At 40.4% G+C, this 24,451-nt stretch overlaps 3 protein-coding genes across 3 annotated transcripts in view; 1 reads left to right on the top strand and 2 right to left on the bottom strand.

Annotated features, from left to right (window-relative positions):
* Nucleotides 1–6,425, top strand: part of LOC110048099 (inactive serine/threonine-protein kinase ULK4-like) — a 6,783-nt gene extending 358 nt beyond the window's left edge. The window contains exons 1-5 of the mRNA XM_020753882.2: nt 1–1,530; nt 2,369–2,584; nt 3,059–3,201; nt 3,608–4,621; nt 5,305–6,425. The exon at nt 1–1,530 is cut by the window's left edge and continues 358 nt beyond it. Of these exons, the coding sequence (XP_020609541.2) occupies nt 1–1,530; nt 2,369–2,584; nt 3,059–3,201; nt 3,608–4,621; nt 5,305–6,186 (3,785 nt within the window). The 3' untranslated portion in view covers nt 6,187–6,425. The remainder of the gene's footprint in view (nt 1,531–2,368; nt 2,585–3,058; nt 3,202–3,607; nt 4,622–5,304) is intronic.
* A 6,779-nt stretch (nt 6,426–13,204) lies between these two features.
* On the bottom strand, nt 13,205–16,047 carry LOC149106532 (EGF-like repeat and discoidin I-like domain-containing protein 3). Its single transcript, XM_089297920.1, has 2 exons — nt 15,203–16,047; nt 13,205–14,818 (listed from the first exon to the last, which is right to left on the bottom strand). Exons 1-2 carry the CDS (start codon nt 15,593–15,595, stop codon nt 14,636–14,638), a joined length of 576 nt encoding a protein of 191 aa, XP_089154046.1. The 5' UTR covers nt 15,596–16,047; the 3' UTR covers nt 13,205–14,635.
* LOC149106531 (uncharacterized) lies at nt 15,421–17,588 on the bottom strand. The gene is made up of 2 exons (XM_089297921.1): nt 16,591–17,588; nt 15,421–15,525 (listed from the first exon to the last, which is right to left on the bottom strand). The coding sequence occupies exon 1, from the start codon at nt 17,175–17,177 to the stop codon at nt 16,626–16,628; it is 552 nt and encodes a 183-aa protein (XP_089154047.1). The 5' UTR covers nt 17,178–17,588; the 3' UTR covers nt 15,421–15,525; nt 16,591–16,625.
* Between the last annotated feature and the right edge of the window lie 6,863 nt (nt 17,589–24,451).

Raw genomic sequence — 24,451 nt, 5'->3', positions numbered from 1 at the left:
GCTTGGACGCTGTCTTGACACAAGATAAATGCCTTCCCGAAGAGACTGTCAGATGTTTTGGAGTTGAAATTGCAAAAGCACTTTTCTACATTCACTCCCTTGATATCCTTTATTGTGATTTAAAGCCATCGAGGATCATGCTTGATGGAGCAGGAGTCTTAAAGTTAAGTGATTTTGCACTTGCCAGAGTAGAGGGTGAGGATGACTTTTATGACAATTTGCTACAAGAACAGAACTCTGATGGTGACGACGAGGACCAAAATTATAGGGGCACTGAGAGGGAGCAAGGCAAAAGGCCTAAACCATCACCTCATTACATGGCCCCTGAGGTACTCAATGGGGGGCCTTATTCCAAAGAAGCTGATTTGTGGTCATTTGGCTGTGTCCTATATGAAATGTTTATGGGCGAACAACCTTTTGTTGCAGATTCCTTTCCAGAGCTTGTGTCAAAAATCTTTAGAGATGACTCCCCGCATCTCAGACTGAAAACAGAGGCTGTTACAAATGACGGGTTACAAGAGCTTGACAATCTGATACAAAGTCTCTTGGTGAAGGATCCAGAACAACGTTTAGGCTGGAGAGATTTAATAGTGCATAAGTTTTGGAATGGTGAACTGGAACATCAGTTGAAGTCTGGTGAAGGAAATGATGAAGCAGCTGCGATTGAGGACCAACAAGAATCACGGCCAGAAGAGTCAGATGAACACTTACCCAGTGGATTTGTCAATGAAGACAAAGAAAAGGTCATCTCGAACAATGATGTGCTGAATCTGCCAGACCAAGTGGTCAGGCAAGGAACATACACCTTCAGTAGCAGGCCACATACTGCTGATTCAGCATCAAGCAATGGAGAAAATAAATCCTTAGGGAAAACACAAACAGTAGCAAGACGAACAAAGTCAGACGATCAGTATGACAGTACTTCCAACTCAGATAAAACATCAAAACAGGCTGGAAAGAACTCTAATGCTTCAGCTTCTAAAGCAAAGAGCAATAGGTCAACGCCATTGAAACAGAATCAAACATTCAATAAAAGGGACTTCAATGGATTGAAACAGAATGGACCTACTCAAAATGAAGTTCAGGAATTAAACTCATCTTTGGTGCTGGGAGTGCAGGAAGATGAAAATAGTAGAAATCAAAAGAGCATTTCAGATCTGGCCAATCACCCATCTGATTTTATAGTAACGCCAATTGCTGACAACCCAAAAATCAAGAAATTTGCCCTTCCTAAGTGGGATTCTAAGGCATTGCCTTGTCAGCCTTTGAAACCAGGAGAACTTGTAGACCTTCCAGAAGTTAAATTTGAAGAGCATTTGAGTGCTATCAGAAGCTTGTTGTGTCAAAGTGACAAATCAACTACTGGTCCTATTGCTGCTCTTCACAGAAGTAAACTGCACACATCATCTTATTTGGCATCACTCTGCCGTGATGGAGAGATTGCCAATGTTATCTTTGATTCTGATTTTATATCTGCTGTTTTGAGGCAGATTAAGTCTGGCTTTTCTGCAGATTTTAAAGCAAGGCTTGGTAAGTGCAATACTGACCACTGAGTACATCAAAACAGTCAACTCTCTCAAGTGAAGTTGGACATCACGATAGAGTAGGCACCTGTCTTTGGCACTGTGGTCTGCTGGCTAGACCTGGCCAAATGTCTCTTGTTTAGGACACCTCTATGGAGGACTGCCAGACAGCTTTGTAGGGTAGATAGTCAGAGCTGGCCTTAAGGGTGTCCAGCTTAGTGCAATTTTATGTATTTAGTCTATGGGGGACATTTTATAGAGTTCACTCTATGTGGGACAGCCAGACAGCTTTGTAGGGTAGACAGTCAGAGCTCACCCTGTGGGTGTCCAGCTTAGAGAGAGTTCACTGTATTGTTGATCAAGTATAATGGAGGGAGATTTCCTCTACATTGTAAATGAAGACTGTATTCCTACAGGCTCGTCTTTGGCTTTACATAGCTATCTTAGTACAAGTGTGGGAGATACCAGTATGGTGACCTGGGTCGTCAGGATGTTGGACTACAGATGGCGCAGTCCCATTTTGGGCACTGGCTCGGGGTGTCACTGTATTATTTTCAGTGGCGAGACATTTAACTTTCACAATGCCCCTCTCCCCTCAGGAGTATAAGTGGTCATTGGCATTTGCCATTAGGGCAACCTGAAAATATGTTACCTACAGTGGACTAGCACCCAAGCAGGGATAATCTTAGTTGCTCCATTTTATGGAAACTGGAATAAGCTTTGTGTGGACGGTTTGACTCAAGTGTGGCATTACTCTACCTAATTATGCATAGCAGTTGTATTGATTAGTAGGCGGCTGTCCCTGTTAAACAAAACTGAAACTAATTCAACACCCCATTTTCTAGGTTATGCCCTCAGTCTTTTAGCTGGTAATGCTACCATGATTTCTGAGGACTTCAACATGACAGAAGTGTTCACAGTACTGACAGAAGTGATTAGAGACAATTTTCGGAATGCCAAGCTCAAGCAGCATCTGTTGCCAGCACTGGGGGAATTTCTGTTTTATGCTGCAACTCAAGAGGAAAATTTGGGCTGTGCAATTCCACAGTGGGATGTGCCAGGTAATTTTTGCATGTATCAGAGGTTTTAATAATGGCCAAGCACTGGGCAAATGGACCCACTGCCTGTTTTGACCACCTAGAGGAATGCTTTTCTTATATAGAAGTTGAGTTCAGAAAGTTTTCCCTAGCTGCAAAATCTTTCCTACTGAAAACATTAGTGAAACCCCTGATGTGTGAGTCTTGTTTAACAATGAAAATTCGAGCAATTTATTTATTGTAAGTAACGCTCTGTGAACATTTACATGTGCCACTGGCTTATGAGAAGAAACACTAAAGAGCAGACACGTGCCTGTCAAATAAACCTTTTCAGATGAGTACAGTTATTACTGCAGTATTCTGGTCGCTGTGAACAGACATACAATCCATGGACTGACACTTCACATTTGCTGACAGACATTTTCTGTTACAGAAAATTTATCATTTATGATATATTCGTCAAATTCCTTCAACATAACTTCGGTTTGTCTGTTTTAGGAGTTACATACACCATCATCACCAGATGTCTTCATGAAGGTGAAGACATTGTGGTCCAACACTTTGCTGCAAAATCAATTGAGAATGTGGCATCTACCCATGGCAGGCATTGCAACAAGTTTGTGACAAATGATACAGCTCAGGTCAGAACTGAATAGAGAAGCACTTAATTTAAAATTTGTAGCATCTTCTGTATTGAGTGCATCACTCCAGTAGCGTGAATCTTATCAATCTCCTTCGCAGCTGGTACAGTGGAACCCTGCCTTACAGCCACCCGTCTAATACGGCCACCTCGTTATTACGGCCACTTCATTCTGGCCTGAGCAAAAGTTTAGTCAGTCATTTTCTTATTTGAAGAACCCCTTTAATACGACCACCCTGTTAACACGGCCAGATTTTTGTGGCCCGTTGGTGACCAGATTAACAGGGTTCCACTGTACTTGGGTGGTCACGCAACACTGCAGTGCGTTGCGTGACCACTGAAATAACCTCCTATAAAGGAAACTAGGATCTTATTGAAAATTTAGATTTTTTTTTTTTTTGTTGTAGCTTCTTTGGAATTTCTTCACTCACTGCACTGTTGATGCCCAGAAGGTCACAGCGATTTCAGCCCTAAGTCGCTTGACAAGCCACGTGCCGTCTGTCTTCCAACATGTGATAGAGAAGGCGGGTTTCAAGGCAGTAAGCGCAGCCTTATCCAGCAGTGTGCCCAAGATCCAACAAGGCTTGGTAACAATGTTTGTCATGCTGTTGTCCACGAGACCTCAGATGCGAAGGCTTGTTCAAGAACGAGACTTGATCACCAAAGGTCTGCACCTGTTTGAGAGTCCCTCGATGGTCATTCGCGGGAAAGCATTTCTGTTGGTCCTGACCATGGTACAGTCCAGTCCAGAAGCTCTTTTGTTGTGTTGTCAGTCAAGGCTTGTCATGTATATTGAGCGCCAGCTGAAGCGAGGCACCCCTGTCAAGGGAGAGAGCCCAGAAAGTCGAGACTATCTCGTACAGTGTCAGAATCTCTGCGTGTCTGCCATCGTGGATGCCATGCCTGGTATTCTATCCGATGTGTTGGCATCACTGGATGCGGTACAAGGACGGAAGCATCCCTCAGCGGGACAAGCCAAACAGTTACGAATACACCTCCCGCTTCTGTCAATCATTCTACACCTCGTAACAAGTCACGCTTTCCGTTCTCATGTCACCAATGAAGAATTTCTTGCCAATGTCGGCCTGCTTTTGTCGCATGTAATCTCCATTGACTCCGGCAGCACCAGCATTGGCTCAGCAGCTGGTCCGAACGCGGCGGAAGATCTCATCAACGTGGTATTGTCCATCGCTGAAGCAATCACGCAACACCCTCCCATACTCCTGCAGTATCACGCTATCGTCACGCAACACATCCTGCCTCATCTGGCAGCGCTGATGAGCAGTTCTAGTGGAGATACAAGAGTGTTGAGCTTCAGGATGTTTGCTGATGTAGCGTCGCTGTATTTAGATAGCCAGAATGTGTATAATTCTTCCAGTAATGTTGAGGATGTGTTGGCCAGCACAAGGAAACTGAACGAGGTAGGACAGGCTGTTCAACATTTAAATACCCCTTACTTTTTCCTGCTCTTTCTATAATGTCCCGTAGGAGAATTTAGGGTCGTCAAAAGTAATTAGCTGCAAAAATCACCACTTATTTCCTTATCTCCACCGGTTAATCTGCCGGCTATTCACCTGTTTCTTTCTAAAAAGATTTCGTCCGCCCTTTTCAACATTAAGACAGCGTCCACTCTACGCCGGAGCTTCATTTCTACAGTTAGGCCTAACGTCCACACTGATCCGTCACGAAAACGAAGCTTTTCCAAAACGTTCTTCAATCCAGAGGAATTTGAAAACGCCGGCTTTGCGTTTTCGCGTTGACGTAAAGCATTTTGAAAACGAAGCTTTCGCCCTACGACAGAAAAGTTAGTAGCGTAGCCAATAAGAGAACGGCATTCGCGATAGAACGGTAGTAGATTTATAGAGCGTTTTCACACATGCGAATTTATTGAGACAAAAGGAAGTGTTTAAATAAGAAAAGAGTTCAACTCCTACAGGATTGGTTTGGTACACCAACATGGCCGCCGTTTCATTGTTTTGGAACACCAATATGGCTGCCGTGACGTCATGTGCAAACGCTCTATACATAAAGAATAGGGAGTTCACCTTGGCCACCTGTTAAGTCAGTAATCAGTGAGTTTTTTATCTTTATTCTTTTGTGACAGGTCATTAATGACCACTTACTGCCCCAGTATCACCTCATCCTTCAAGACCAGGATCCTTTGCCAGCCTATGGCCTGAAGCTGTTGTTGTCGTTCCTGGAGCGTAGCCCTGATATCATCCACACAGTCATCAATCAAAAGCTTCTGCTCACCGTGTCCGAGGTCCTCCAGGCCCACACTGACCGAGTGGACAGAGGTATGGTGCTGAGCATGGTTGGGTTACTTGACTGTTTAGTGTCTGCTAAAGATGTTGATGTGTCCTCGCTGTACGATCAAGGTTTGATTGACAGCCTCGTGTCGGTGTTCGCAGATATTACTTCAACTCAAAACGATGAAAACGACGCGTCGGTGGCCATGTTACTTCCCCTTCTTGATTCTTTGAACAACACACTGAAGTACGTCTCCAGAGAGGTCCGCAAAGCTCTGCAAGCGAAAACCGAGCCAGGACCTGAAAACGAGGCTCAAACACAGCTGGCTGAGAAGCTTCTTGTTGAGAGTAAACCGCTGGTCGACATGACTGGCGTGCTTATCAACTACCTCTGTCACGAGGACCCGGATGTTAGAGACAGCGCGTGTAGGTGCTTGTACCTTATGGTCGAACTGTTTGGAGGGATATACGAGGACTCCTTGAGCACGGAGAACATGGAGTGCTTTGCGGAGGCGTTGAGCACCGCTGACATTAAGAAACAGAAGCAGCTTTTGCGAATCATCAAAAGACTGATTTCTTCAAATTCACCGCTTAGTGATGCAGATGAAAATGGTTGGCAAGGTTTCATTGATGTTCTTCAAGGACTTGTGAATACGAAAAACTCCACCAGCGCGGAAGAAGCTGCTGTTCAAGGCCTTGTACAAGAAATTCTTGTTAAACTTGGCCTAACGAAATAGCCCGGTGCTCAGTGAAGTGTTTTCTATTTGTGTTTTCATTTAGTCTTGGCCTGGAAAGGATAAGACTAAGAAAGAGAAAGAGAAAGAAGCGAAAAGCGACCATCCTTGTACCCAACATTCCATAAAAACAACGCTTTGTGTGTCATTGATAAATTCATAACTGAGTGCAATTGTTTTCAGAAGCGGTTTGTAAACTTTTGCCCTGCTTCGGCAGTAAGTAAAACAAAGTACATTCTCAAGCTTGTCTCGAATTTGATCATAGTAAATAAACCCCTCTGGTGTAAGACTCGTGGAAAAAACTTTGGCCCTTCGCTGGAGCGTTAAACGTTTCTTCCAGCGAAGGACTTAACATTTTTCGACAATAACTTGACAGATCCATATAAAGACTGCTTGAACCCCGAAACCTGCTTCAGGGTAAATAAAGACAAGAGACTTTCATCTACTACCGCAGTTCATATATGAATTATTTCATATAAACTTCACATCATCTCACTCCTCACGGGAAGATATGAACTCAATTAATTGACCTCGCTCCCAATGTGTGGCTTCATAGCTCAGTTGGTAGAGCATCGCACCGGTATCGCGGAGGTCACGGGTTCGAGTCCTGTTGAAGCCCTGATTTTTTCAGGCTTCTTCTTTCCAATTGCTTAAATTGGAAAATTAACTGCGATGATCATTCTTCACTTTCATTATTATCATTATTATTATTATTATTATTATTATTATTATTATTATTATTTTATATTTTTATTTATTTATTTATTTTTACGGTTTGTAAAAACAAATCTGTGTTTATTATAACATACTAATCGTTGATAAATGACGTGAATTATTTTTAATGGCTATTCATGTTACATAATCAGCACTACAACGTTTGTATTTCCAGGCAATATTATAAACGAATATAAGGGTCAAAAATCGACTTGAGAATGAACACAAGAGAAAGTGCGAGATACAATGCGCGTAAGATTCATCTCAGTTCTCCTGCGTGACCTTGTGGTGAGTTTCGAGAGGAACTTTGCTTTTGCTGATTTCAGTCATCAACACTAATAGTAACAGGGACCTTCTTCTCGTCGACTGTTTTACACTGACAACCTGCAAAAAAACAACAACAACAACAACAACAACACGTAGGAAATTGAATAACTAGTTTTCTCGTTTCTATTTAAGTTGATTTCAGGTTGATCATGCGTAGCAAACTCACGACCTGGCCTCACCAGCTCGTGTTTTCAACTTGTTCGCCTTGCCGGAAATTTAGGTGTAAACCGCCAATCCAATTTGTTGGGTGAGGTTTTTACCACGTTATTTCCCTAGAGCTTCACCTATTCACCTGTAAACCCAGTTTCGTTTCGCGTATAGAGTTGTTTTCAATAGAGTGTCGAATCGGGCAATCAGGCAATTACTTTGGGTTTGGTTTGGTTTTTACTACGGTTTCAGATCGGCTGAGTAGTCTAATTGGTAAGTAATTGGTTTGGTTTTACGACACTCAATGAAAACTGCTCTAATAAATTACGATGTTGAAATCCCCAGGTACCGCGGAAGCCTGGATACAAGCAAGTCTCCATAGTTTTGATTGCGTGAACGAGGGACACAACTCTCGACACAAATGAGCCTCACCTTAATTTAGCAAGTAGTATAGAGCTCGATTCTCATGGATATGTGTGTGTGCCATTCCGTTGGACGGACTCGAATGTAGCGAGCTTCAATGTTCGGGCTTAGATCATGAAAAACAACCGTGTCTCGGTCTGTATTTCCCAGGAAAACCTGAGGGAAATGAAATCAACATCGGATATTTACGATTGCATTATTTCAGAATGGGTATTTCTGAAGGTATCTGTTTCAGACACTTTTAAGAGAGAGAGCCTTGTGACTTTTGTAAGCAGTTAATTGTCTGTTTTTCTTCCCAAAATCCTACTTACCCACTTTAAGACCAAAATCTGCGATTTTCCTTACCCTGTTTATGACCTGACCAAAAATTCGATTCGACTTGCCTAGTTTCCTGGCTCAGACCAATGTTTAAGGCAACGTTTATATACTTTTTTGAGTAGGATAGCTTCTTCTAAAAGAAACATATATAATTCAGGACTAGAGCGTACAAACCATACCCTATTTAAGACCAAAATTGATAACCTATTTCTGACCGAAACGGCTAAAAACCATATCTTTGGGGCCGCACATACCTATATAGCCCATATAAGGGAGTACCCCCCTCCCCCGGCCATTGTATTGTCAAGTCACTGTCGAGTAGACTCGCGGGGGCCTATTCATGGGGGGAAAAGGCAAATAAACAGAATGAATGAATGAAAAGCTTAACGATGTTTTATACAGTCTATAATAATAGTGATACCGTGTCTGAATGATCTCCATTTTGCCTGTAAAACTGGAGTGTATTTTTATCTTCACCATGCTGTAACTTGTATTTTGTAACCCACTGGTTGTATTCGGCATTCCTTCCTTGCGTCGCTATCCGTGTTACTCTTGTCTTGGTTTGAAGATCCACCTGCAGCCATTGATTGAGGTCATTTACTTTAACTGACCAGCCCCCAGTCTTCCCTCCGCCTGCTTTGAAATGTAACCTGGCCTGCTGTGCGGCGTAACTTGGGGCATAAGTTGTTGAGGCGCTTATCTGCGAGTCACCAATAGCACCACTTTCCATACCGAGGGGTGCTTGACACGCCACTGAATGAAGAAAGAGTTTTGAATTAAATTTGCCCTGGGTCTTTTGGCTACATTCAACACTAGTGAAGACTTTTCTGTTTCACAAGACCAGAGGTAAGTAAATTCTCACGAATCCTCTGGCGCGGTAACAGAAAAATTGGTGACATGGCCAGTTTTTTTTTTAAGGGATGTACGGCCCTGCCAGGGAACCTCCATCTAGCTGAGTCTGGGATTATATGTGTACTGGGAGATTTTGCACATAAACCCACTCGAAAATCGCTTTATCTTTGACTTGACTTTCTGGTGATTTTCGTAAACTGTAAGATTTCATAACAGAGAATGGACCAATTTTCACGTTCTTGTCTTAAGCCCAATATACTATTCCTGGTTAGCCCAAATCTAGCTTACTCGTGGGTTTCAACTAGCTCGACAAACTTTGTCCGTATTCCTCACAAAATAATAAAACTAGGTCCTTAACCTATAAGAATTCTTTATTAATAAATAGTAAATACCAAAAGAAACATGCCCAGTCATACGTCTGGACGTACAATTTCATATAACTAACTGCTATAAAAAACTAATTACAAACTATTTACGAATGCATGAATAACAATTGAATAAAATTGAAAAGGCATCTGTTCACAAAACAGCGTTAATGACGTTCGACCTATGGCATGGATCCACAATCCAGTGAGGTACAAATAACTAAAAATAGCGCGTGCTTCGAAAAGTATAACTATAGTAAACTGAGGTTCCTGTGTTTCCTATTTCAAGAAATAGGGAACCTTTAGATTGGATTGATTGGGTACGAATACGATTTGCGAATTTCAAACCAGTGACGTTTTCAGAGCCCTCACTCTTCTCTTAGTTTTAGGCAGAGAGTGTAGCTCATGGGATGAGTTGAGTATGTAACGTGACAATGTGGAGCCCCGGGGGGCCCCCCATATAAAAAGGAAGGGGGCGCTCGTTGTACCTTTCAGGGGTGAAAAAAAGCGGTTTTGGTACCTCTCAGGATATTTAGCCTCAAAAGATCCACAGCGGGAGCTTTTGCAATACCTTTTAGGGTATTGAGCCCAAAAAAATATGACAGGAGATAATGTTTTGTTTTAGAATTAGTACCTCTTAGACGTGAAAAAAAATTTCAAGCCACCTCCACAAAACAGGATCTTGGTACCTCTTAGGGTTTCTTTTCAGAATTTCTGACGATCACCCGGGGTACAGCCTGCAAACTAGAACTGAAAAGTCGCATCCGTACTCTGTGTCGTACTCGTTCCCCTAATGTAAAATCTTAGCACGTGCCTTGTTCCCATTCCCTGCCGGTACTGTTCCTTGGTACAGTTGCACTCGGTGCCGTCAGCAAGATTTCTGCACGATCCGCCATTCAAACAAGAATTACCTGCGCAATGGTTGATATCTGTAGGAAATAAGTCTTTTGAAAACTCTTCCGTACACGGGCTTGAAGGTTGCAACTTACCCAGGGGGACAACTACCTTTAAGTCAAATACTGATTGAACCAGTGGTGGCAGTATGGCGCCTGGTTGAGTACACAGGAGGGTTTCTGAGCTGGAGTGTTGGTGGTCTGTTCAACTAAATTTACGCTACCCAAGATGACAACAACTCATTTACACTCAAAAGTTTAGGTGGGGTTCCTCCAAGTCACTGCTTCAAAAAAATTCGCCGTCAGAGTAAATTATAAAAAGGATATTTTTTAGTTTTTGCTGCAAAAATAGGTCATATTAGTAATGTTTTCCTGTACAGCAACTCGCTTTCATACCGCAATCTTGATAGAAGTTAATTACCTCCGCAATAGTTTCCACTCGAGGTCCCCTTGCACTTGCAACTGAAGGTTTTCAACGGTTCATCGAATGTGCACGAGCCTCCACTCGAACAACCGGTCAGCTGACAATCATGCTGCAGAGAAACGTTTATCTTACGAATCAATCTCTTTTGGGTCCTCGGTAACAACTGACCGAAGAACCCGAAGAACCGTAAAGAGCACGTGGGAATAATAACACCTGGTTTCTGTTTTGGATCAAACAAACAATGTTTCGCTAATAATCAAACTTAATCTGGAGCAAAAATGACGCATTGCAAAAACAAAGTTTTGAATGTGTACTCGGTCATCTCTCAACTGACCTAGAAAAATTAAATTTGAGACCAAGGGTTATTGGATTTAGCGACCAAATGTTGTTACATTTATTGAGGTCATTTATTACCATTGAGGCCAACTGTTATTACCTTTGAGGTCAATTATTTGTGGGCTCTTCACTTAACTACACCCTTTTCGGTAATAACGAGGTATCCGTATTTAGCAGATACTCGTAAAGCGAGACTTGATACAAATATAATACTCGTGAACATCAAGCGAAGCAAAACAAAAAATGACATGGAAGACCACATCTTCATTTGTATCTAGGTACTACAAGGGTGAATATAATTAGTTTTTCTTTATCTGTAAAATAATATTTCCCTCACCTTCATGTCGTAAAATTGGGTGTAAAGGGATTCTTCCTCGTATTCTAGTTCTGTTCCTTCGATAGGCAACGACACGCTCCTGCCGTTCAACTCACAAACTCCTTCACATTCGTCCAATTTTGAAATTCTGAGGAAATTTGTTGAAACGCATCGAGGGTTTCTTTGACACTTCAAGCCACAAGATACCAGGCTGGTAGAGTGAAATGTGTTGAAGGTGAAGCCTTTAAGCCGGCGATGGTTGCGAGTTATTACGGGAAGAGACAGAGAATTCTCTTCAAACGCAATTGATTGAGATGCAAGAATACACACAAAAACTACAGGCAGGTGCGAAATATGCCAATTCATCTTGGAACACATTTACTGCGAGAGGATATATTCAAAAGTGTTTTAATAATGCGCAGTAAAGCAGCACGCTTTTCTAATTACGGACGCTCGCTACTGTTTACTTTTTCATAAGAACTTATTTAGTTTCCCAAAAAGGCAGCGAAATAAATACAGAGAGAATACAAGGACAAGGAGAGGAACGTGACTGAATTAAACTGAAAGGTCAATTTTCTTTTTATCTACCAATAAGTTTAGCACCAAGTTTATTTGATCATGAGTAAGAAACCTTAAAGTGGATTAACAACAAAAACAACTGAACGGCATCGACAACTTCATTCTCGTCTCCAGTTCCGCCTGTCTCTATCACTAATAGTACCCGGTGAGACCTTGGCACGAGGAAGAGTGGCTATTAAAATATGAAAAACATGACTTGATTGGCTAGATTCTTGGACTAAGATTTTCACCCAAAACCACAGCATCTACAGATCTTTATTTACCATGGTTACATTCATACATACAAAACGAAACAAAAATGCTCGCCCTCCCCGGTTAGGGCAATACCATAAGTAAAATAGACTAGGAAAGTCGCGTTTTATAATTAAATTTTGCAGGAATTTGGCAGGTCAACCTGGTGATGTACATAGTGGTAAGAGAGGTATCTTAGCATGCGAGAGGTTCTGAGTTCGATATTGGGTGGTGACCAAGAGATTACCTTGATAATCTCTGATGTGAAGTTTATATGAAATAATCCATATATGAACTGCGGTTGTAGATGACAGTGAAGAATGATCATCGCAGTTAATTTTCCAATTTAAGCAATTGGAAAGAAGATGCCTGAAAAAAATCAGGGCTTCAACGGGATTCGAACCCGTGAGCTCCGCGATACCGGTGCGATGCTCTACCAACTGAGCTATGAAGCCACACATTGGGAGCAAGGTCAATTAATTGAGTTCATATCTTCCCATGAGGAGTGAAATGATGTGAAGTTTATGTGATATAATTCATATATGAACTGCGGTTGTAGATGACAGTGAAGAATGATCATCGCAGTTAATTTTCCAATTAAGCAATTGGAAAGAAGAAGCCTGAAAAAATAAAAAAATCAGGGCTTCAACGGGATTCGAACCCATAACCTCCGCGATACCGGTGCGATGCTCTACCAACTGAGCTATGAAGCCACACATTGGGAGCGAGGTCAATTAATTGACTTCATATCTTCCCGTGAGGAGTGAAATGACTTGCAACTTTTCTTGGGTGACTTGCAACTTTTCTTTTTCGCGAAAATGGCAACGACCATTTACGAAAGGGAAAAGTGCGTCATCGATCATTCTCCACTTAGCCTGCTAGCAGGCTCTTAGCGGAAAAAATCAGTGAAGGAGGGAAGAAAGGGAAATCTACTTGTAGGAATTGACCAACCACGAGAGAATAAATATTTATTGTGCAAAGGTATGCTGATAGTGCAGTAGAAAATTCTTGGAAATATTAGGAATATCTGCAACTAACGAGGGTAACAAAATCCTCGATCCTCCTGTCTATTCAAAATCAGGCCGGCTAATTTCAGTTTCAGTTTTTATTATTGCACACTGTTTACAGAAGACGACTTAACATAAGATGATTTACCATGATACAGAAACAAAATACAAATAGAAATTAACTAGAAGAAACAATATTTAGTTAACGTTGTGTACAGTGACCAAAGTAGCCAATGAGTTTTCGAGTTGGTCACTGTCATGCAGATATAAGTTGGCGTTGGCCGCATGTTAAGTGTAATTTAAATTAATATTTACATTAAAGACGATATTATTATCGTAAGAGAAGAAAGACATACATAAATGCAAATTAGAATAAAAGGAAAACGATGTGCTGCATATTGTACAGCATTATCTTATATAGCTAACAGTTAAATTATGGTCCGTTTTGAGCGGTCGGTAAGAATCTTTTATACCAGTTTTTGAAGAGCATGTATGGAAAACGTTTAAGTTCTGGTGGGACAGATTCCCAGATTTTTATTGCGGAGAATTTAAATGTAGATATACCATATAGTTACTGCGTACTCATAGCTCAAAGAAGTGTAACTCCCCGCGGGTTCGACAGGCGGACAAGGACTGAACAACTGACAAAATATCTCAAATCTTTGCACTCTTTTAATCCGTGCGCTCCTTCTCGATACACTTCACCAACCCTACAACGCACATGGTCTTGCAAATACGGAAGGTCCCATATATGGCTATGTCACGCATCACGCAACAACATTACAGAAGTTTTGATTTGCAGCATACCTGGTATTATATGAGTGAGCCTTTGATCATAGTGCAGGTGTGAGAATATCCAGTAGTACAGCTGGGGTGTTACTTTTATCATTCTTAAGTTTACATGTAAAAAGTGATACTTTTTAGTCTGTAAATATATTCAAATTTCAAGATTCCAAGAAGATTATAATAGGGGTTGACATGTTCTCGGCCATGAGCAGAGTACATGCTTCGTATACATTTATTCCGCTTAGTGCAGATTTTATTAAATGTAGTTTTGTAAGCAGCACCCCAGCTGGCAAGACCATAGTTGAAGTATGGATAAATTAGAGTATAATATAACAGTTTGAGCATATGAAAATCAAGATAGTATCTTAGCTTATTGATTATACCTACATTCTTTGCTAATTTATTATTTACAGGATGAATTTGGGGTTCCCACTGTAGATGCTCGTCAAGGTATATACCTAGATACTTAATACAGCTTTTGCATTTGCTAAAAAATGTTACAATTGATCTTGTCCTCAAGAGGAACTTAGTGTTTACTGTTTCTTTCAAAGCCATAATCACCACGCTTTGATGTTAAGAAGATAAATCAGTTGTGCTTCTCCTTAATAGTTGGTAATCTTAATTTATCTCTGTTTTTTCGACTTGAGAGGTGGAACTTGAAGCTTTAACCTACAAAACAAGACATTCGCTGCATCATAGTTTTCGTAATCAAACTGTGGTCTCTTGAGCTAGATTTAGAACATGTTTACAACGAAAGAAAACCTCAGTTTCAACTTACCCTGACAAGTATAAAGCTCTATTCTCATTGATATGTGTCTAGACCACTCCATCGGAAGGACGCGAATGTAGCGAGCTTCAATAATCGGGTACAGGTCATGATAAACAACTGTATCCGTGTCTGTGTTTCCCTGGAAAATCTGGGGAAAATTGAAAATTTTTAGATGCAAACTTGAAATAAATTTCCACAAGCAATATCATTTAAAAACTGTCTCTGTTATCTGAGCATGCTGTTTTTCTTTGTGTTCAGTCCCTGTCGGAGCCTCTCTATTCACCCGTCCCCTCTGCCAATTGTTGTCTTGTTTTACTCCTACTTACCGTGTCTAATAAAGCTTGGTCAATGCATAGCTTGGTTTAAAAATCACATACTGACCCGTGCTTTGTCATTTTTAGGGATACTTGAAAATACTCCAGTGTGTTAAAGGCAACACTCACTGGAAACTTTAACCCCCCCCCCCCCCTTCCCCTAAACCCCTCCCTCTTTTACTAGGGTCATAGTAAAAATAGAGTAATTGTATTTATACCGTGTCCGAATGATCTCCATTTTGCATGTAAAACTTGAAGGTATGTCCGTCCTCACTGTACTGTAGCTTGTATTTTGTAACCCACTGATGAACCTTGTTTCTCCCCTGCGTCGCTATGCGTGTTACCTCAGTCGTCTGCAGAAGATCCACTTGCAACCACTGGTTCATGTCATTCAGACCAGCTGACCAGCTGCCAGTCAATCCAGTTGCCTTGAAATGTAACCTGGCCTGCTGGGCGGCATGAGTGATCGAGTACACTGATGAGGCGCTTATCTGCGAGTCAAGGATTGCACCGCTTTCCATACCCAGAGGTACTGGACTCACTGAGTAAAAATCAACGGGATGGTTGTCCTGAATAATGCTCAACAAAAGAAGGTTTAGGGTGCTTACCATTTAGCCAAAAATCTGGAACTTTCAGTTGAAAGTCAAATGGAATAGTAATTTTCCGGAAAATCCGTTCGGAAATTGTAGACTACCTCCAGAGGTAGTCCTCTTTTTCCGCACGGAACGGAATGGCAGAAATTTCCTTACCATTTGTTAAATTTTCCAGTTTCCAGTCTCTCGTCAGCCGAAAACAATTACGAGAAATTGAATTACAAATGGTAAGCGCCATCTCGTTTGGTTGGTTTGCTGATTTTGGAAAAACCCTTACCATTATTTGACATGTCATCCCAACCAGTTCATTCTGACAAATGGCAAGCACCCTTAATGTCTCGATATTCTGATTTTTTCTGTTGCCTTTGCCTTAAGGTGACTCCTTTGAAAAAGAAGGAGTACATAAAATTTTCCATTACATGGGAGAGATTACCCAGAGAATGAGGCCTAAATGGGAAATTCATTCTCTTACTCCTCATCGTCTCTTGGCCTAGAATATTTCGTCTGCTAACAGAAAGTCACTCTGCTAACTAAGATAATTAACAATTATTCCACGAGCATGCATTGGATATGAGTTGGCTATAATCATCTGAAATCCAACAAACGCGAGTGGAATAATTGTTTCATTAAAAACATCTCCCAAATATAAAATAAAAACGCCTAAAGAAATCACACGCAATCTTAACATGAAGGCTAAGCCAATGAAAACTCTCGAATTGCATTATCCAATAATCCAGTTTTTAATAATAATGTAATTTTATGTGCTTGGATATCATTGGCTGCCGGAAGGTCCGGAATACCCAGTAGCACCTGGGACCGTGTTCAAGGATCTTGCACGATCCATAGTGCAAATGAAGTAAGAAAACTTGACGTCTGTAAACAGTTAAATGGGACAATTTCTGCTTTGTAATTTAGTATGCCTGGGTGTATCAGTGAAGGCGTTCCCCAATACACCACAGTAAAACATATTTGACCATTATTATACAATTATTATAAAGATATTGACAATTTACCTCCTTTGCATTTACAATGGAAGACTTTCAGCTCTTCAATGAACGAACATGAGCGACCATTCAAGCAGCCGGTCAGCTGACAGTCGTGCTGCAGAGAAATGCGAGGAAAATGCAACAGAAACGTTACTCAGTATGTGACGGGTGAATTCCTGTTCTTTTATGCTTCGAGTACACGCATTTATAAAATATGTTGAAACAGCGTTGTTTTCATTTTTTTGGTAAACATAACAGAATTTTCTTACTTCTTTGTCCTCGAATTGAATATAAACTGCTTCTTCATCAAACTCTAGCTCATTTCCTTCGATAGGCAACACTGCTCCCTTGTCGTTCAACTCACAAACTCCTTCAGTTTCGTCCAAACTTGAAACTCTGCGGAAATTTGTTGAAACGCATCGAGGGTTTCTTTGACACTTCAAGCCACAAAATACCAGACTGGCAGGGTGAAATGTGTTGAAGGTGAAACCTTTAAGCCGGCGATGATTACGAGTTATTACGGGACGAGACAGAGAGTTTTCATCCCAAGCAATTGTTTGAGATGATAGGATTTCAAACACAAACACCACAACGAGTATAGAAATGGAATCCATTTTAAATTCATGTAAACATTTATTTTACCCGAGCGTGCTTACTTTACGTGTATTAATAATGCATGGAAGACTTGAAAAATTTCATTGCTTTTGGATATTATTGTTGTGTATCAGTCAATACGAAAATTCAACATCCCCCCTGTCATTCCCCAAGTATTAGACATTTTGAATATTCGGTTGGTCAAATTCCCATCTCCATGCAGGCCAAAACTGTTGTTTAATTGACCTACCTCAGGCAATAGGGTCATACAATGCGGTCAAATGCCTGGAAAAAATGAGAAATGAAAAAGAAGAACTATATATCATTCTCGAACGCGCGCTTCTTTAAAAAACTTCCCTATGTCCCAAACATTGTTATTATAACATAGCTGACATATCCGCACAGTCAATTTCAGTGCACGGAAGCGTGGATTAACCCAGTAGTGCATGCTGATAGCGTGAACAAATCGCTTTTTTTTTCGCAATTTTTTTTTCCTCACGGGTGGCCCGAGTTTAGAAATATTTTGTCACGAAATTGGATACAAACTTCGTACAGTGAAACTGAACTAAACCTAGCATTTCTTGTTTGATATATATTCCTTCACACAAAGAATCACTTCTGATATTGTATTCCTTTCATATTTGGCGAAGGTTTTGATGTACCTTATTACATGAAATTTTCGCGACACGTTTATTTCGCGATTTTTGAGGTGCGCATATTTCACAACACTTAAATTCCGCGATTTGCGAAAAATTTGTGTCAGTTTTGAATCACTTTAACTTCGCGTTTTTGGGTAACACAATTTATTTACTTGGCAATGTTACTTTAACATGTCCTTCAATTTAGTAAACTTTTTCAAAGATACAATAACGTCAAATTAACAAAAACACAACGGGGCGGGGGACTATATGTCAGCAGTCACATAACTTAAGTCATTTTCGCGTTATGTTATGTTTGCGACACTTACCGTTCGCGTCACTTTAATTTCGCGACTTTTTTTTTAATCGCGAAATTCGCGAAATTAACGTGTCGCGAAAATTTCATGTAATAAGGTATTTTCCACCGTCAATGTTATAAAACTGTTGTTTCATACTTTCAGATGTGCACGTTCGACTTATGGTGCACCATAGATGTTTGGAGAGTTCTCAAGAAGCTAGAGTTGTTCTTGGCTATCGCCTCGAACATTTCTTACTGCTTCATTCATGCGCTCCAAACTTCCGGCGTGTACTCGACAACTCGAGTGTGCATGCATAAACAAATTCTTGAACTTGTATTTATTATATGGCTGAATTGGTTCTTGATGCCGATTGTTTTCCTCAGGGGTCTAAACTTCAAACTCTGCGGAAATTTGTTGAAACGCATCGAGGGTTTCTTTGACATTTCAAGCCACGAGATACCAGGCTGGCAGAGTGAAATGTGTTGAAGGTGAAGTTTTAAGCCGGCGATGATTACGAGTTATTACAGAATGAGACAGAGAATTCTCTTCAAAAGCAGTTGCTTGAGATAATAGGATTTCACGCATAACTACTAAAACCAGTAAACGGAACTAAATGGAGGCCATTTCGAAACACATTTACTGTGCTCGATCGTGTTTTACTGTATGTGTATTAATAATGCATATAAAAAAAAACTTGTTTTGGATACTGTTGTTACCTTGAATTTATACCCAGCGGGAATGGTTATGCGTGAAAACAAATGTTTTGGAAGGGAAACGTTATTTCAACATGATAATTAAACAAAAAGTAATTTGTGAAGGTTATGGACAGAATGGTATTTTTCTGAGAGGGGGGTTATGCAATTTCCAAAAAAAAAAGCAATTCCTGCCCAGTAAAAACGGCTCAAGGGGAGGGCAAGGGGAGGGCAAGGGGAGGGCAAAGGGAGCCATGGGGAAAAATCGAGCATCCAGGCCCTGTGTTTGACTTAAAAAATAAAATTCTTCCTCAAGCTATTGGCCACAATCTAAAGGTGAGAAATAATTTCATGCCTCGGAAAATTGCCCAACCCCCTTTATCGGTTTGACATCAGTTATTGTTAATTTTGCTGAGTGATAGCTAAAAACTGACTAGAGGGAATTTCCCAATCAGTCTTGTGTTTTGGACGAAGCCCGCCGCTGTTTGATCTGGTCGTTGTGCTCTATGAGCAAACCCGTGAATTTCCCAGTGAATGATGGTTGGCGCGAGTTAACCTTTACGTAATATGGAATTATTCTTTTTCATAAAATAATAGGTACGTAATGCGGACACGTGTGGCTATTAAACGGGATATACAAACAACATTAATAAACCGTTTCCGAGCCTCTAAAAATAAAATAGTTCCAGCACGCCGTCGGTGCTCTATTTAATCTTCTTCAGTGCGTACTCCATGAAAAATGCGCGCTATGCCCCTGCCCTGAGACTGCAATCATCTAGAGAAAAACCGTTGGATACTACAGATGCAATAGTTGAAGGTGGGTTACCCGAAAAGTAAATTGCTAACAACATGTAATGCGGTAATTCTGAATCTCCAATCCTTGTTTTATTCATTACAAACAGAGACGACACCACCACAAACTTAACTGCGAACTTATAGTTAGGAATTACTTGCGCAATTTTTTAAATTTCCTTCCATATTAAATATTCTTTTTCCTTAGCTGAGTATCATATTTCTCCTCAGGATAATTCGATGGTTCGCTTCTAAGCTAACTGCTTTAGCTACGCCATCAACAACCTAACTAATTATCATTAGTGTCACTCGACTAATGGACTAATGCAGTCCGACTAGTTGGGTGATACTAAAACAATTAGACCCTTCGCCCTCAAGGGTCACGGGTCAATAGCCCATTCGGCTTCGCCTCATGGGCTATTGACTCGTAGTGCTTGCGGGCTACGGGTCTAATTGTTAATTAGCGCGGTTCAACTACAAAATAGGCTAAATATAATGGGTGACAAATTACTCCTTAATTTTGGTGCAAAATTTCAGCGATAATTTATAATTTCACGTGCGAAATTACAAAATTGTCATGACTGTCATGGCAACGTTTGGCACGAAATTAATTTCTTGATGCAATAAGCAAGTCAAAAACCCAATGTTGTCAGCGTTATTTGTCACCCATGGCATAAAAAGGTAATCAAATGGTATACTCTTAAAATTAAGAAATAATGTCACTTGCGTTTTGTCAAAATTCTGATAATTTCCCTGGCTAAAGGTTGGGAAAGTTCTTCAGCATTTTGCAAAAACACGCCTGATTATTTAGTAATTTCACTCGTCACCATTTGATTACCCATACTATCATTGTATGCATCTATGGGAAACTGATTTCATGCTTTGTACAATATTTACTACTATCTGGCACCTAAAGTTTATTCATGAACATCTTCATATGGAGTAATTAAGAGTTGCATGTGCATGGTACATAGATATAAATTAGCCTGTGTACAGCCGTCCCCTCCCCTCAAAAAAATCGGGGAGAGAGTCTCTCTCCCCGATTTATTTGAGGGGAAGGGGCGGCTGTACACAGGCTAATATAAACATACAAGAGGAAAACAAGTGTGACTTAAACATAAATGTTGCCCCTTTTATTTTGCATCTCCACAGAACTTTGTTAGCTGAGTTGATACAAAAGCGTGTACTCGTAAGATAAACCTCGCTCTTGTTAAAAACTGCTTTATAAGCAGCGTTTCAAGCCCTGCCAATGTTAATACGTAATATATCAAACACGAGAGACCGTGTTTTACCAGATTTGCAAACGCTGAAAAGACAATTGAAAATACGACGCGCAGCCGAGTATTTCGGACTAACTTCTAGGTGAAAACGGAGCAAACGGAGAAATAAATTCGTACCACTCTCTTCGTATCAAATTAGTTCTCCTCAAGTTGTGTAAAGATAATTGACAAATTACCTCCACAGTATTTATACCTCCACAGCCTTCTTTGCATTTGCGATTGAAGACACTGGACTCTTTAATGAACTTGCATGCGCCTGCATTCAAACAGCCGGTCAGCTGACAGTGGTACTGCAGGCAAACAAAAAGAAAATTCAACAAAACTTTCCTCTACTCGAGGCTCCTTTAGGGCAACAACGAACTAAATGACCTAGAAAATGTTTATAGCGTATTGGTAGTCGGATAAATTGAATTGAAAGAATCGACTGATGTAAAAAGTAGTACAAATCTTTTCCAGACGCAGAATAAACCATTTTTAAGTAGTTGAGAGTATTTGGCAGTGTCTTCGCATTGTCAAAACCTGCATGTGAACCCGCCTGCTTTGATACATCGAGAATATCCGCGTACGTCTGTTTTTTTTTTTTTTTTCCTTTTCTGAACACAAAGCATTCTTCTTACCTTTATGTCATAAAATTGAGTGTACACTGCTTCTTCGTCGTACTCTGGTTCTTTTCCTTCTATAAGCTGGATCGACAGCTGCAGTGCGCTCATTTTGTTCAACTCACAAACTCCTTCGGTTTCGTCCAAACTTGAAACTCTGCGGAAATTTGTTGAAACGCATCGAGGGTTTCTTTGACACTTCAAGCCACAAGACACCAGACTGGCAGAGGGAAATGTGTTGAAGGTGAAGCCTTTAAGCCTGCGGTGATTACGAGTTATTACTGGACGAGACAGAGAATTTTCATCCCAAACAATTGTTTGAGATACAAAGATTTTACACAAAAATGCCACAACGAGGAAAGGAATAGAATTCATTATGAGTTTGTACATTGGCTGTGTACGAACATCTTTAACTGCAAGAGAAATCAAATTAAACTTAAGGCAAACTATGAATTTTATATTCCATTTCTTTCAGTACAGAAATACTGAACAAACTAAATATTTTATTAGCTATAAAGTTCTTATTCAGTTTTAGTAAATAATGCGACCATGATATATCTTTTCATGCCGGGCCTTAGCGTTGAAAACTGAAAAAAGAAATTGAAAACTAATATCGACTTTCACGGGTTTTTCAAACATTCAAGAGCAAATTTTACAGACAATTTATAGTGAGATATATTACATTTATCCCAAAGAGATCATATAATACCTTTGAAAAAAAGTTATAAAATTTTAGGAAACTCATAAAGAGAGAGCCAAAAAATTCAAGAGGTAATAATAATTTCCTTCGCTTTGCAGAATGAAGCTGTTTATATTTTATGTTTTTTTATCCTTCTTACAACATACAAGTTCAAGGAAAAAGTAAAGATTATTGTTATTTTGTTGACGACACCTGGACAAACTAGAGAGATTTCCCCAGCCAGCCTTCTTTCTTGATCTTTCTTCCTTGGCGCCCGCTGTTGCGAGGATCGTCTTAAACAAAGAAAACATGAAGTCGTTTTCGAACTTGATAAACTCCGCTGGCCCTGCTTCAGACAAGTAGAAGGCATTTTGGTGCTCTGCAAAACCATCTTTATCAAGTTTTGGATTTCAACCTACTAAAACTTCGCTCATTCTCAGTGTCGATATAGAGTCGGTGTACATAGTATTAATCTTTGGATTTAAGGACGTTCGCGCAAAAATGTTCCAACATTGATTTTTTTCTGAAACTTTTACCACTGTAAGATGATGAGTTGATTATGTAAGAAATGTAAAAAAAAAATGGGGGGTCACCGACTTCATTTTGGAGAGAACATGCCCGGAAGAACACCCTATATCTGAAAAAATCGGGCTTCGTTAGCGAATAAGGCCAGTGTATGTAAGCCCAAAAATAATGCAATTAGATCTTTGAAATGAAATGTTCTCTGCCAAATATTGTTTAAGTGGACCTCTTAAGTGAATTTAATCAACTGGCGAGAGTCCTTAAAGGACAAGTTTGCGTTTAGCGACCATAGTTTCAAGCGCCTTGTAGCCGCAAGATGGCAGGTTTTGATGTCCCGTGGACAGAAATCTTTAAGTTTTTTTAACTTCCTGCATTGATTTTTTTGTTCACTTTTGGACACATGATGTGGGGATAATTGTAAATAAAATCTGTTTCTGGTAGGAAAAGTAGGGGTCACCGAACGTCCAAGATCGTTAAATCCACGCAAAGCTATAACAATAGTTATCTCCCCCACCATTTTTCAGTTTAGTACTTAGCGCGCGCGCTCGATGCATGCGTGGCCTGTGAATTTGAGTGCGCAGTAAGGATGCGCAAAAACAATTAGCGCGAACTTCCTGAAAGACTGCGGTTTTCAATCCATTCATTACTGAACATGCGGGACGTTGCCCGCCACTGGTAGTATGGGTGGTGGAACATCTTGAGATATTTAGCCTAAACTTTTCAAGTTTGTCGCTCGTAATCTGCCCCTGCTATCCTTACCAATCTTAACCATGCAACTTTTGTTTATCAAAAACACTATTATTTCGAGATTTCCGGTTTTATTTTGAAGCCAAAACATAACTCCTTTAGGTTGGTGGCTTAGATTTGAGGTCATAAACTGAAAGAAAGTTCGAGAAATGTTTCTCTTATACTCATTTTAATGATTCTTTGATTTTAAACAAACCGTGGAAAGGGAGTCATAACAGTGGCGGTGTTTCGATACCTGATCTTAATTAGCATAGATTTTTGCAATTGTACTTTGTACAGTTTTCTTCTTAGTTTCAGTTTCGAAAAAAAGAATTTTCAATCACTCGAGCCAAAGTTGCACCAAGTTTCCAAACACCTGGAAGTTCGTCAAAATACTCCTCTGCGCTTCGTATTTTTAATTTTCTTCTCGGGTTTTGGAAATCTGTAACACCGCGACCTTTATTTTCCGACTAGGGTGCAGAGATCTGGGTAAGAGTGTCCAGAGGCTACGCCCAACCTCGTTCCCAGGCTCTCTTTCCTCTGCCTCCCTTGGTCCTTGGAAGAAAGACCCTGGTTGCGGCTGGTCATCTGACCACCCAGAATCTGGGTGGTAAAAAAATCTGTTGGGCGGGAGGGGTAGCAGAGTGTTTTAATTGTTATCGTGACAAACTGTGGGTTTCAAAACCTCGGACAGTCGCTAAAAACTACCCGTTTTGTCGGGGTTTGATGTGAAATTTTGCTGATGAAGAATGCTACATTATTTCTGCCGTCTCCAAAATATAGAAGACTTTCGTTCACAAAGAAATTCGGTAGCCGAATCAAACTTTTCGACGGTTAGAACATGTGAAACGTCACGTACCAAATCGAAGTGAAGCCAGTGGATCAGTCTCTTGAATCTTTGAATTCGGAGGTAATTTAAGGTGATTCCTCACATTTGCGTTGCGCATCCTTACTGCGCATAATTTATGGCGTCACTAACGCGCGCTCGTGCACGCGCACATTGAAAACATGGCGGATTTGCCTTGATATTGAGTTCTGTCAGTTGAAAAATGGCTATAGCTCACTAA

This window comes from Orbicella faveolata, unplaced genomic scaffold (assembly GCF_042242905.1).
Source record: "Orbicella faveolata isolate gen_17 unplaced genomic scaffold, um_ofav_v1 contig_3, whole genome shotgun sequence".
In the NCBI taxonomy this organism is placed as follows: domain Eukaryota; kingdom Metazoa; phylum Cnidaria; class Anthozoa; order Scleractinia; family Merulinidae; genus Orbicella; species Orbicella faveolata.
This window is presented reverse-complemented; position numbering and strand designations above follow the sequence as displayed.

What these genes read in the sequence shown, in the direction of transcription:
- LOC149106531 (XM_089297921.1), bottom strand. Translation starts at nt 17,177, where the DNA reads ATGGATTCCATTTCTATACTCGTTGTGGTGTTTGTGTTTGAAATCCTA.
- LOC149106532 (XM_089297920.1), bottom strand. Translation starts at nt 15,595, where the DNA reads ATGGTAAGCACCCTAAACCTTCTTTTGTTGAGCATTATTCAGGACAAC. An exon ending in ATGGAGATCATTCGGACACG is followed by an intron (nt 14,819 to 15,202) that starts GTATAAATACAA and finishes AATTTTCCCCAG; the next exon opens with ATTTTCCAGGGAAACACAGA.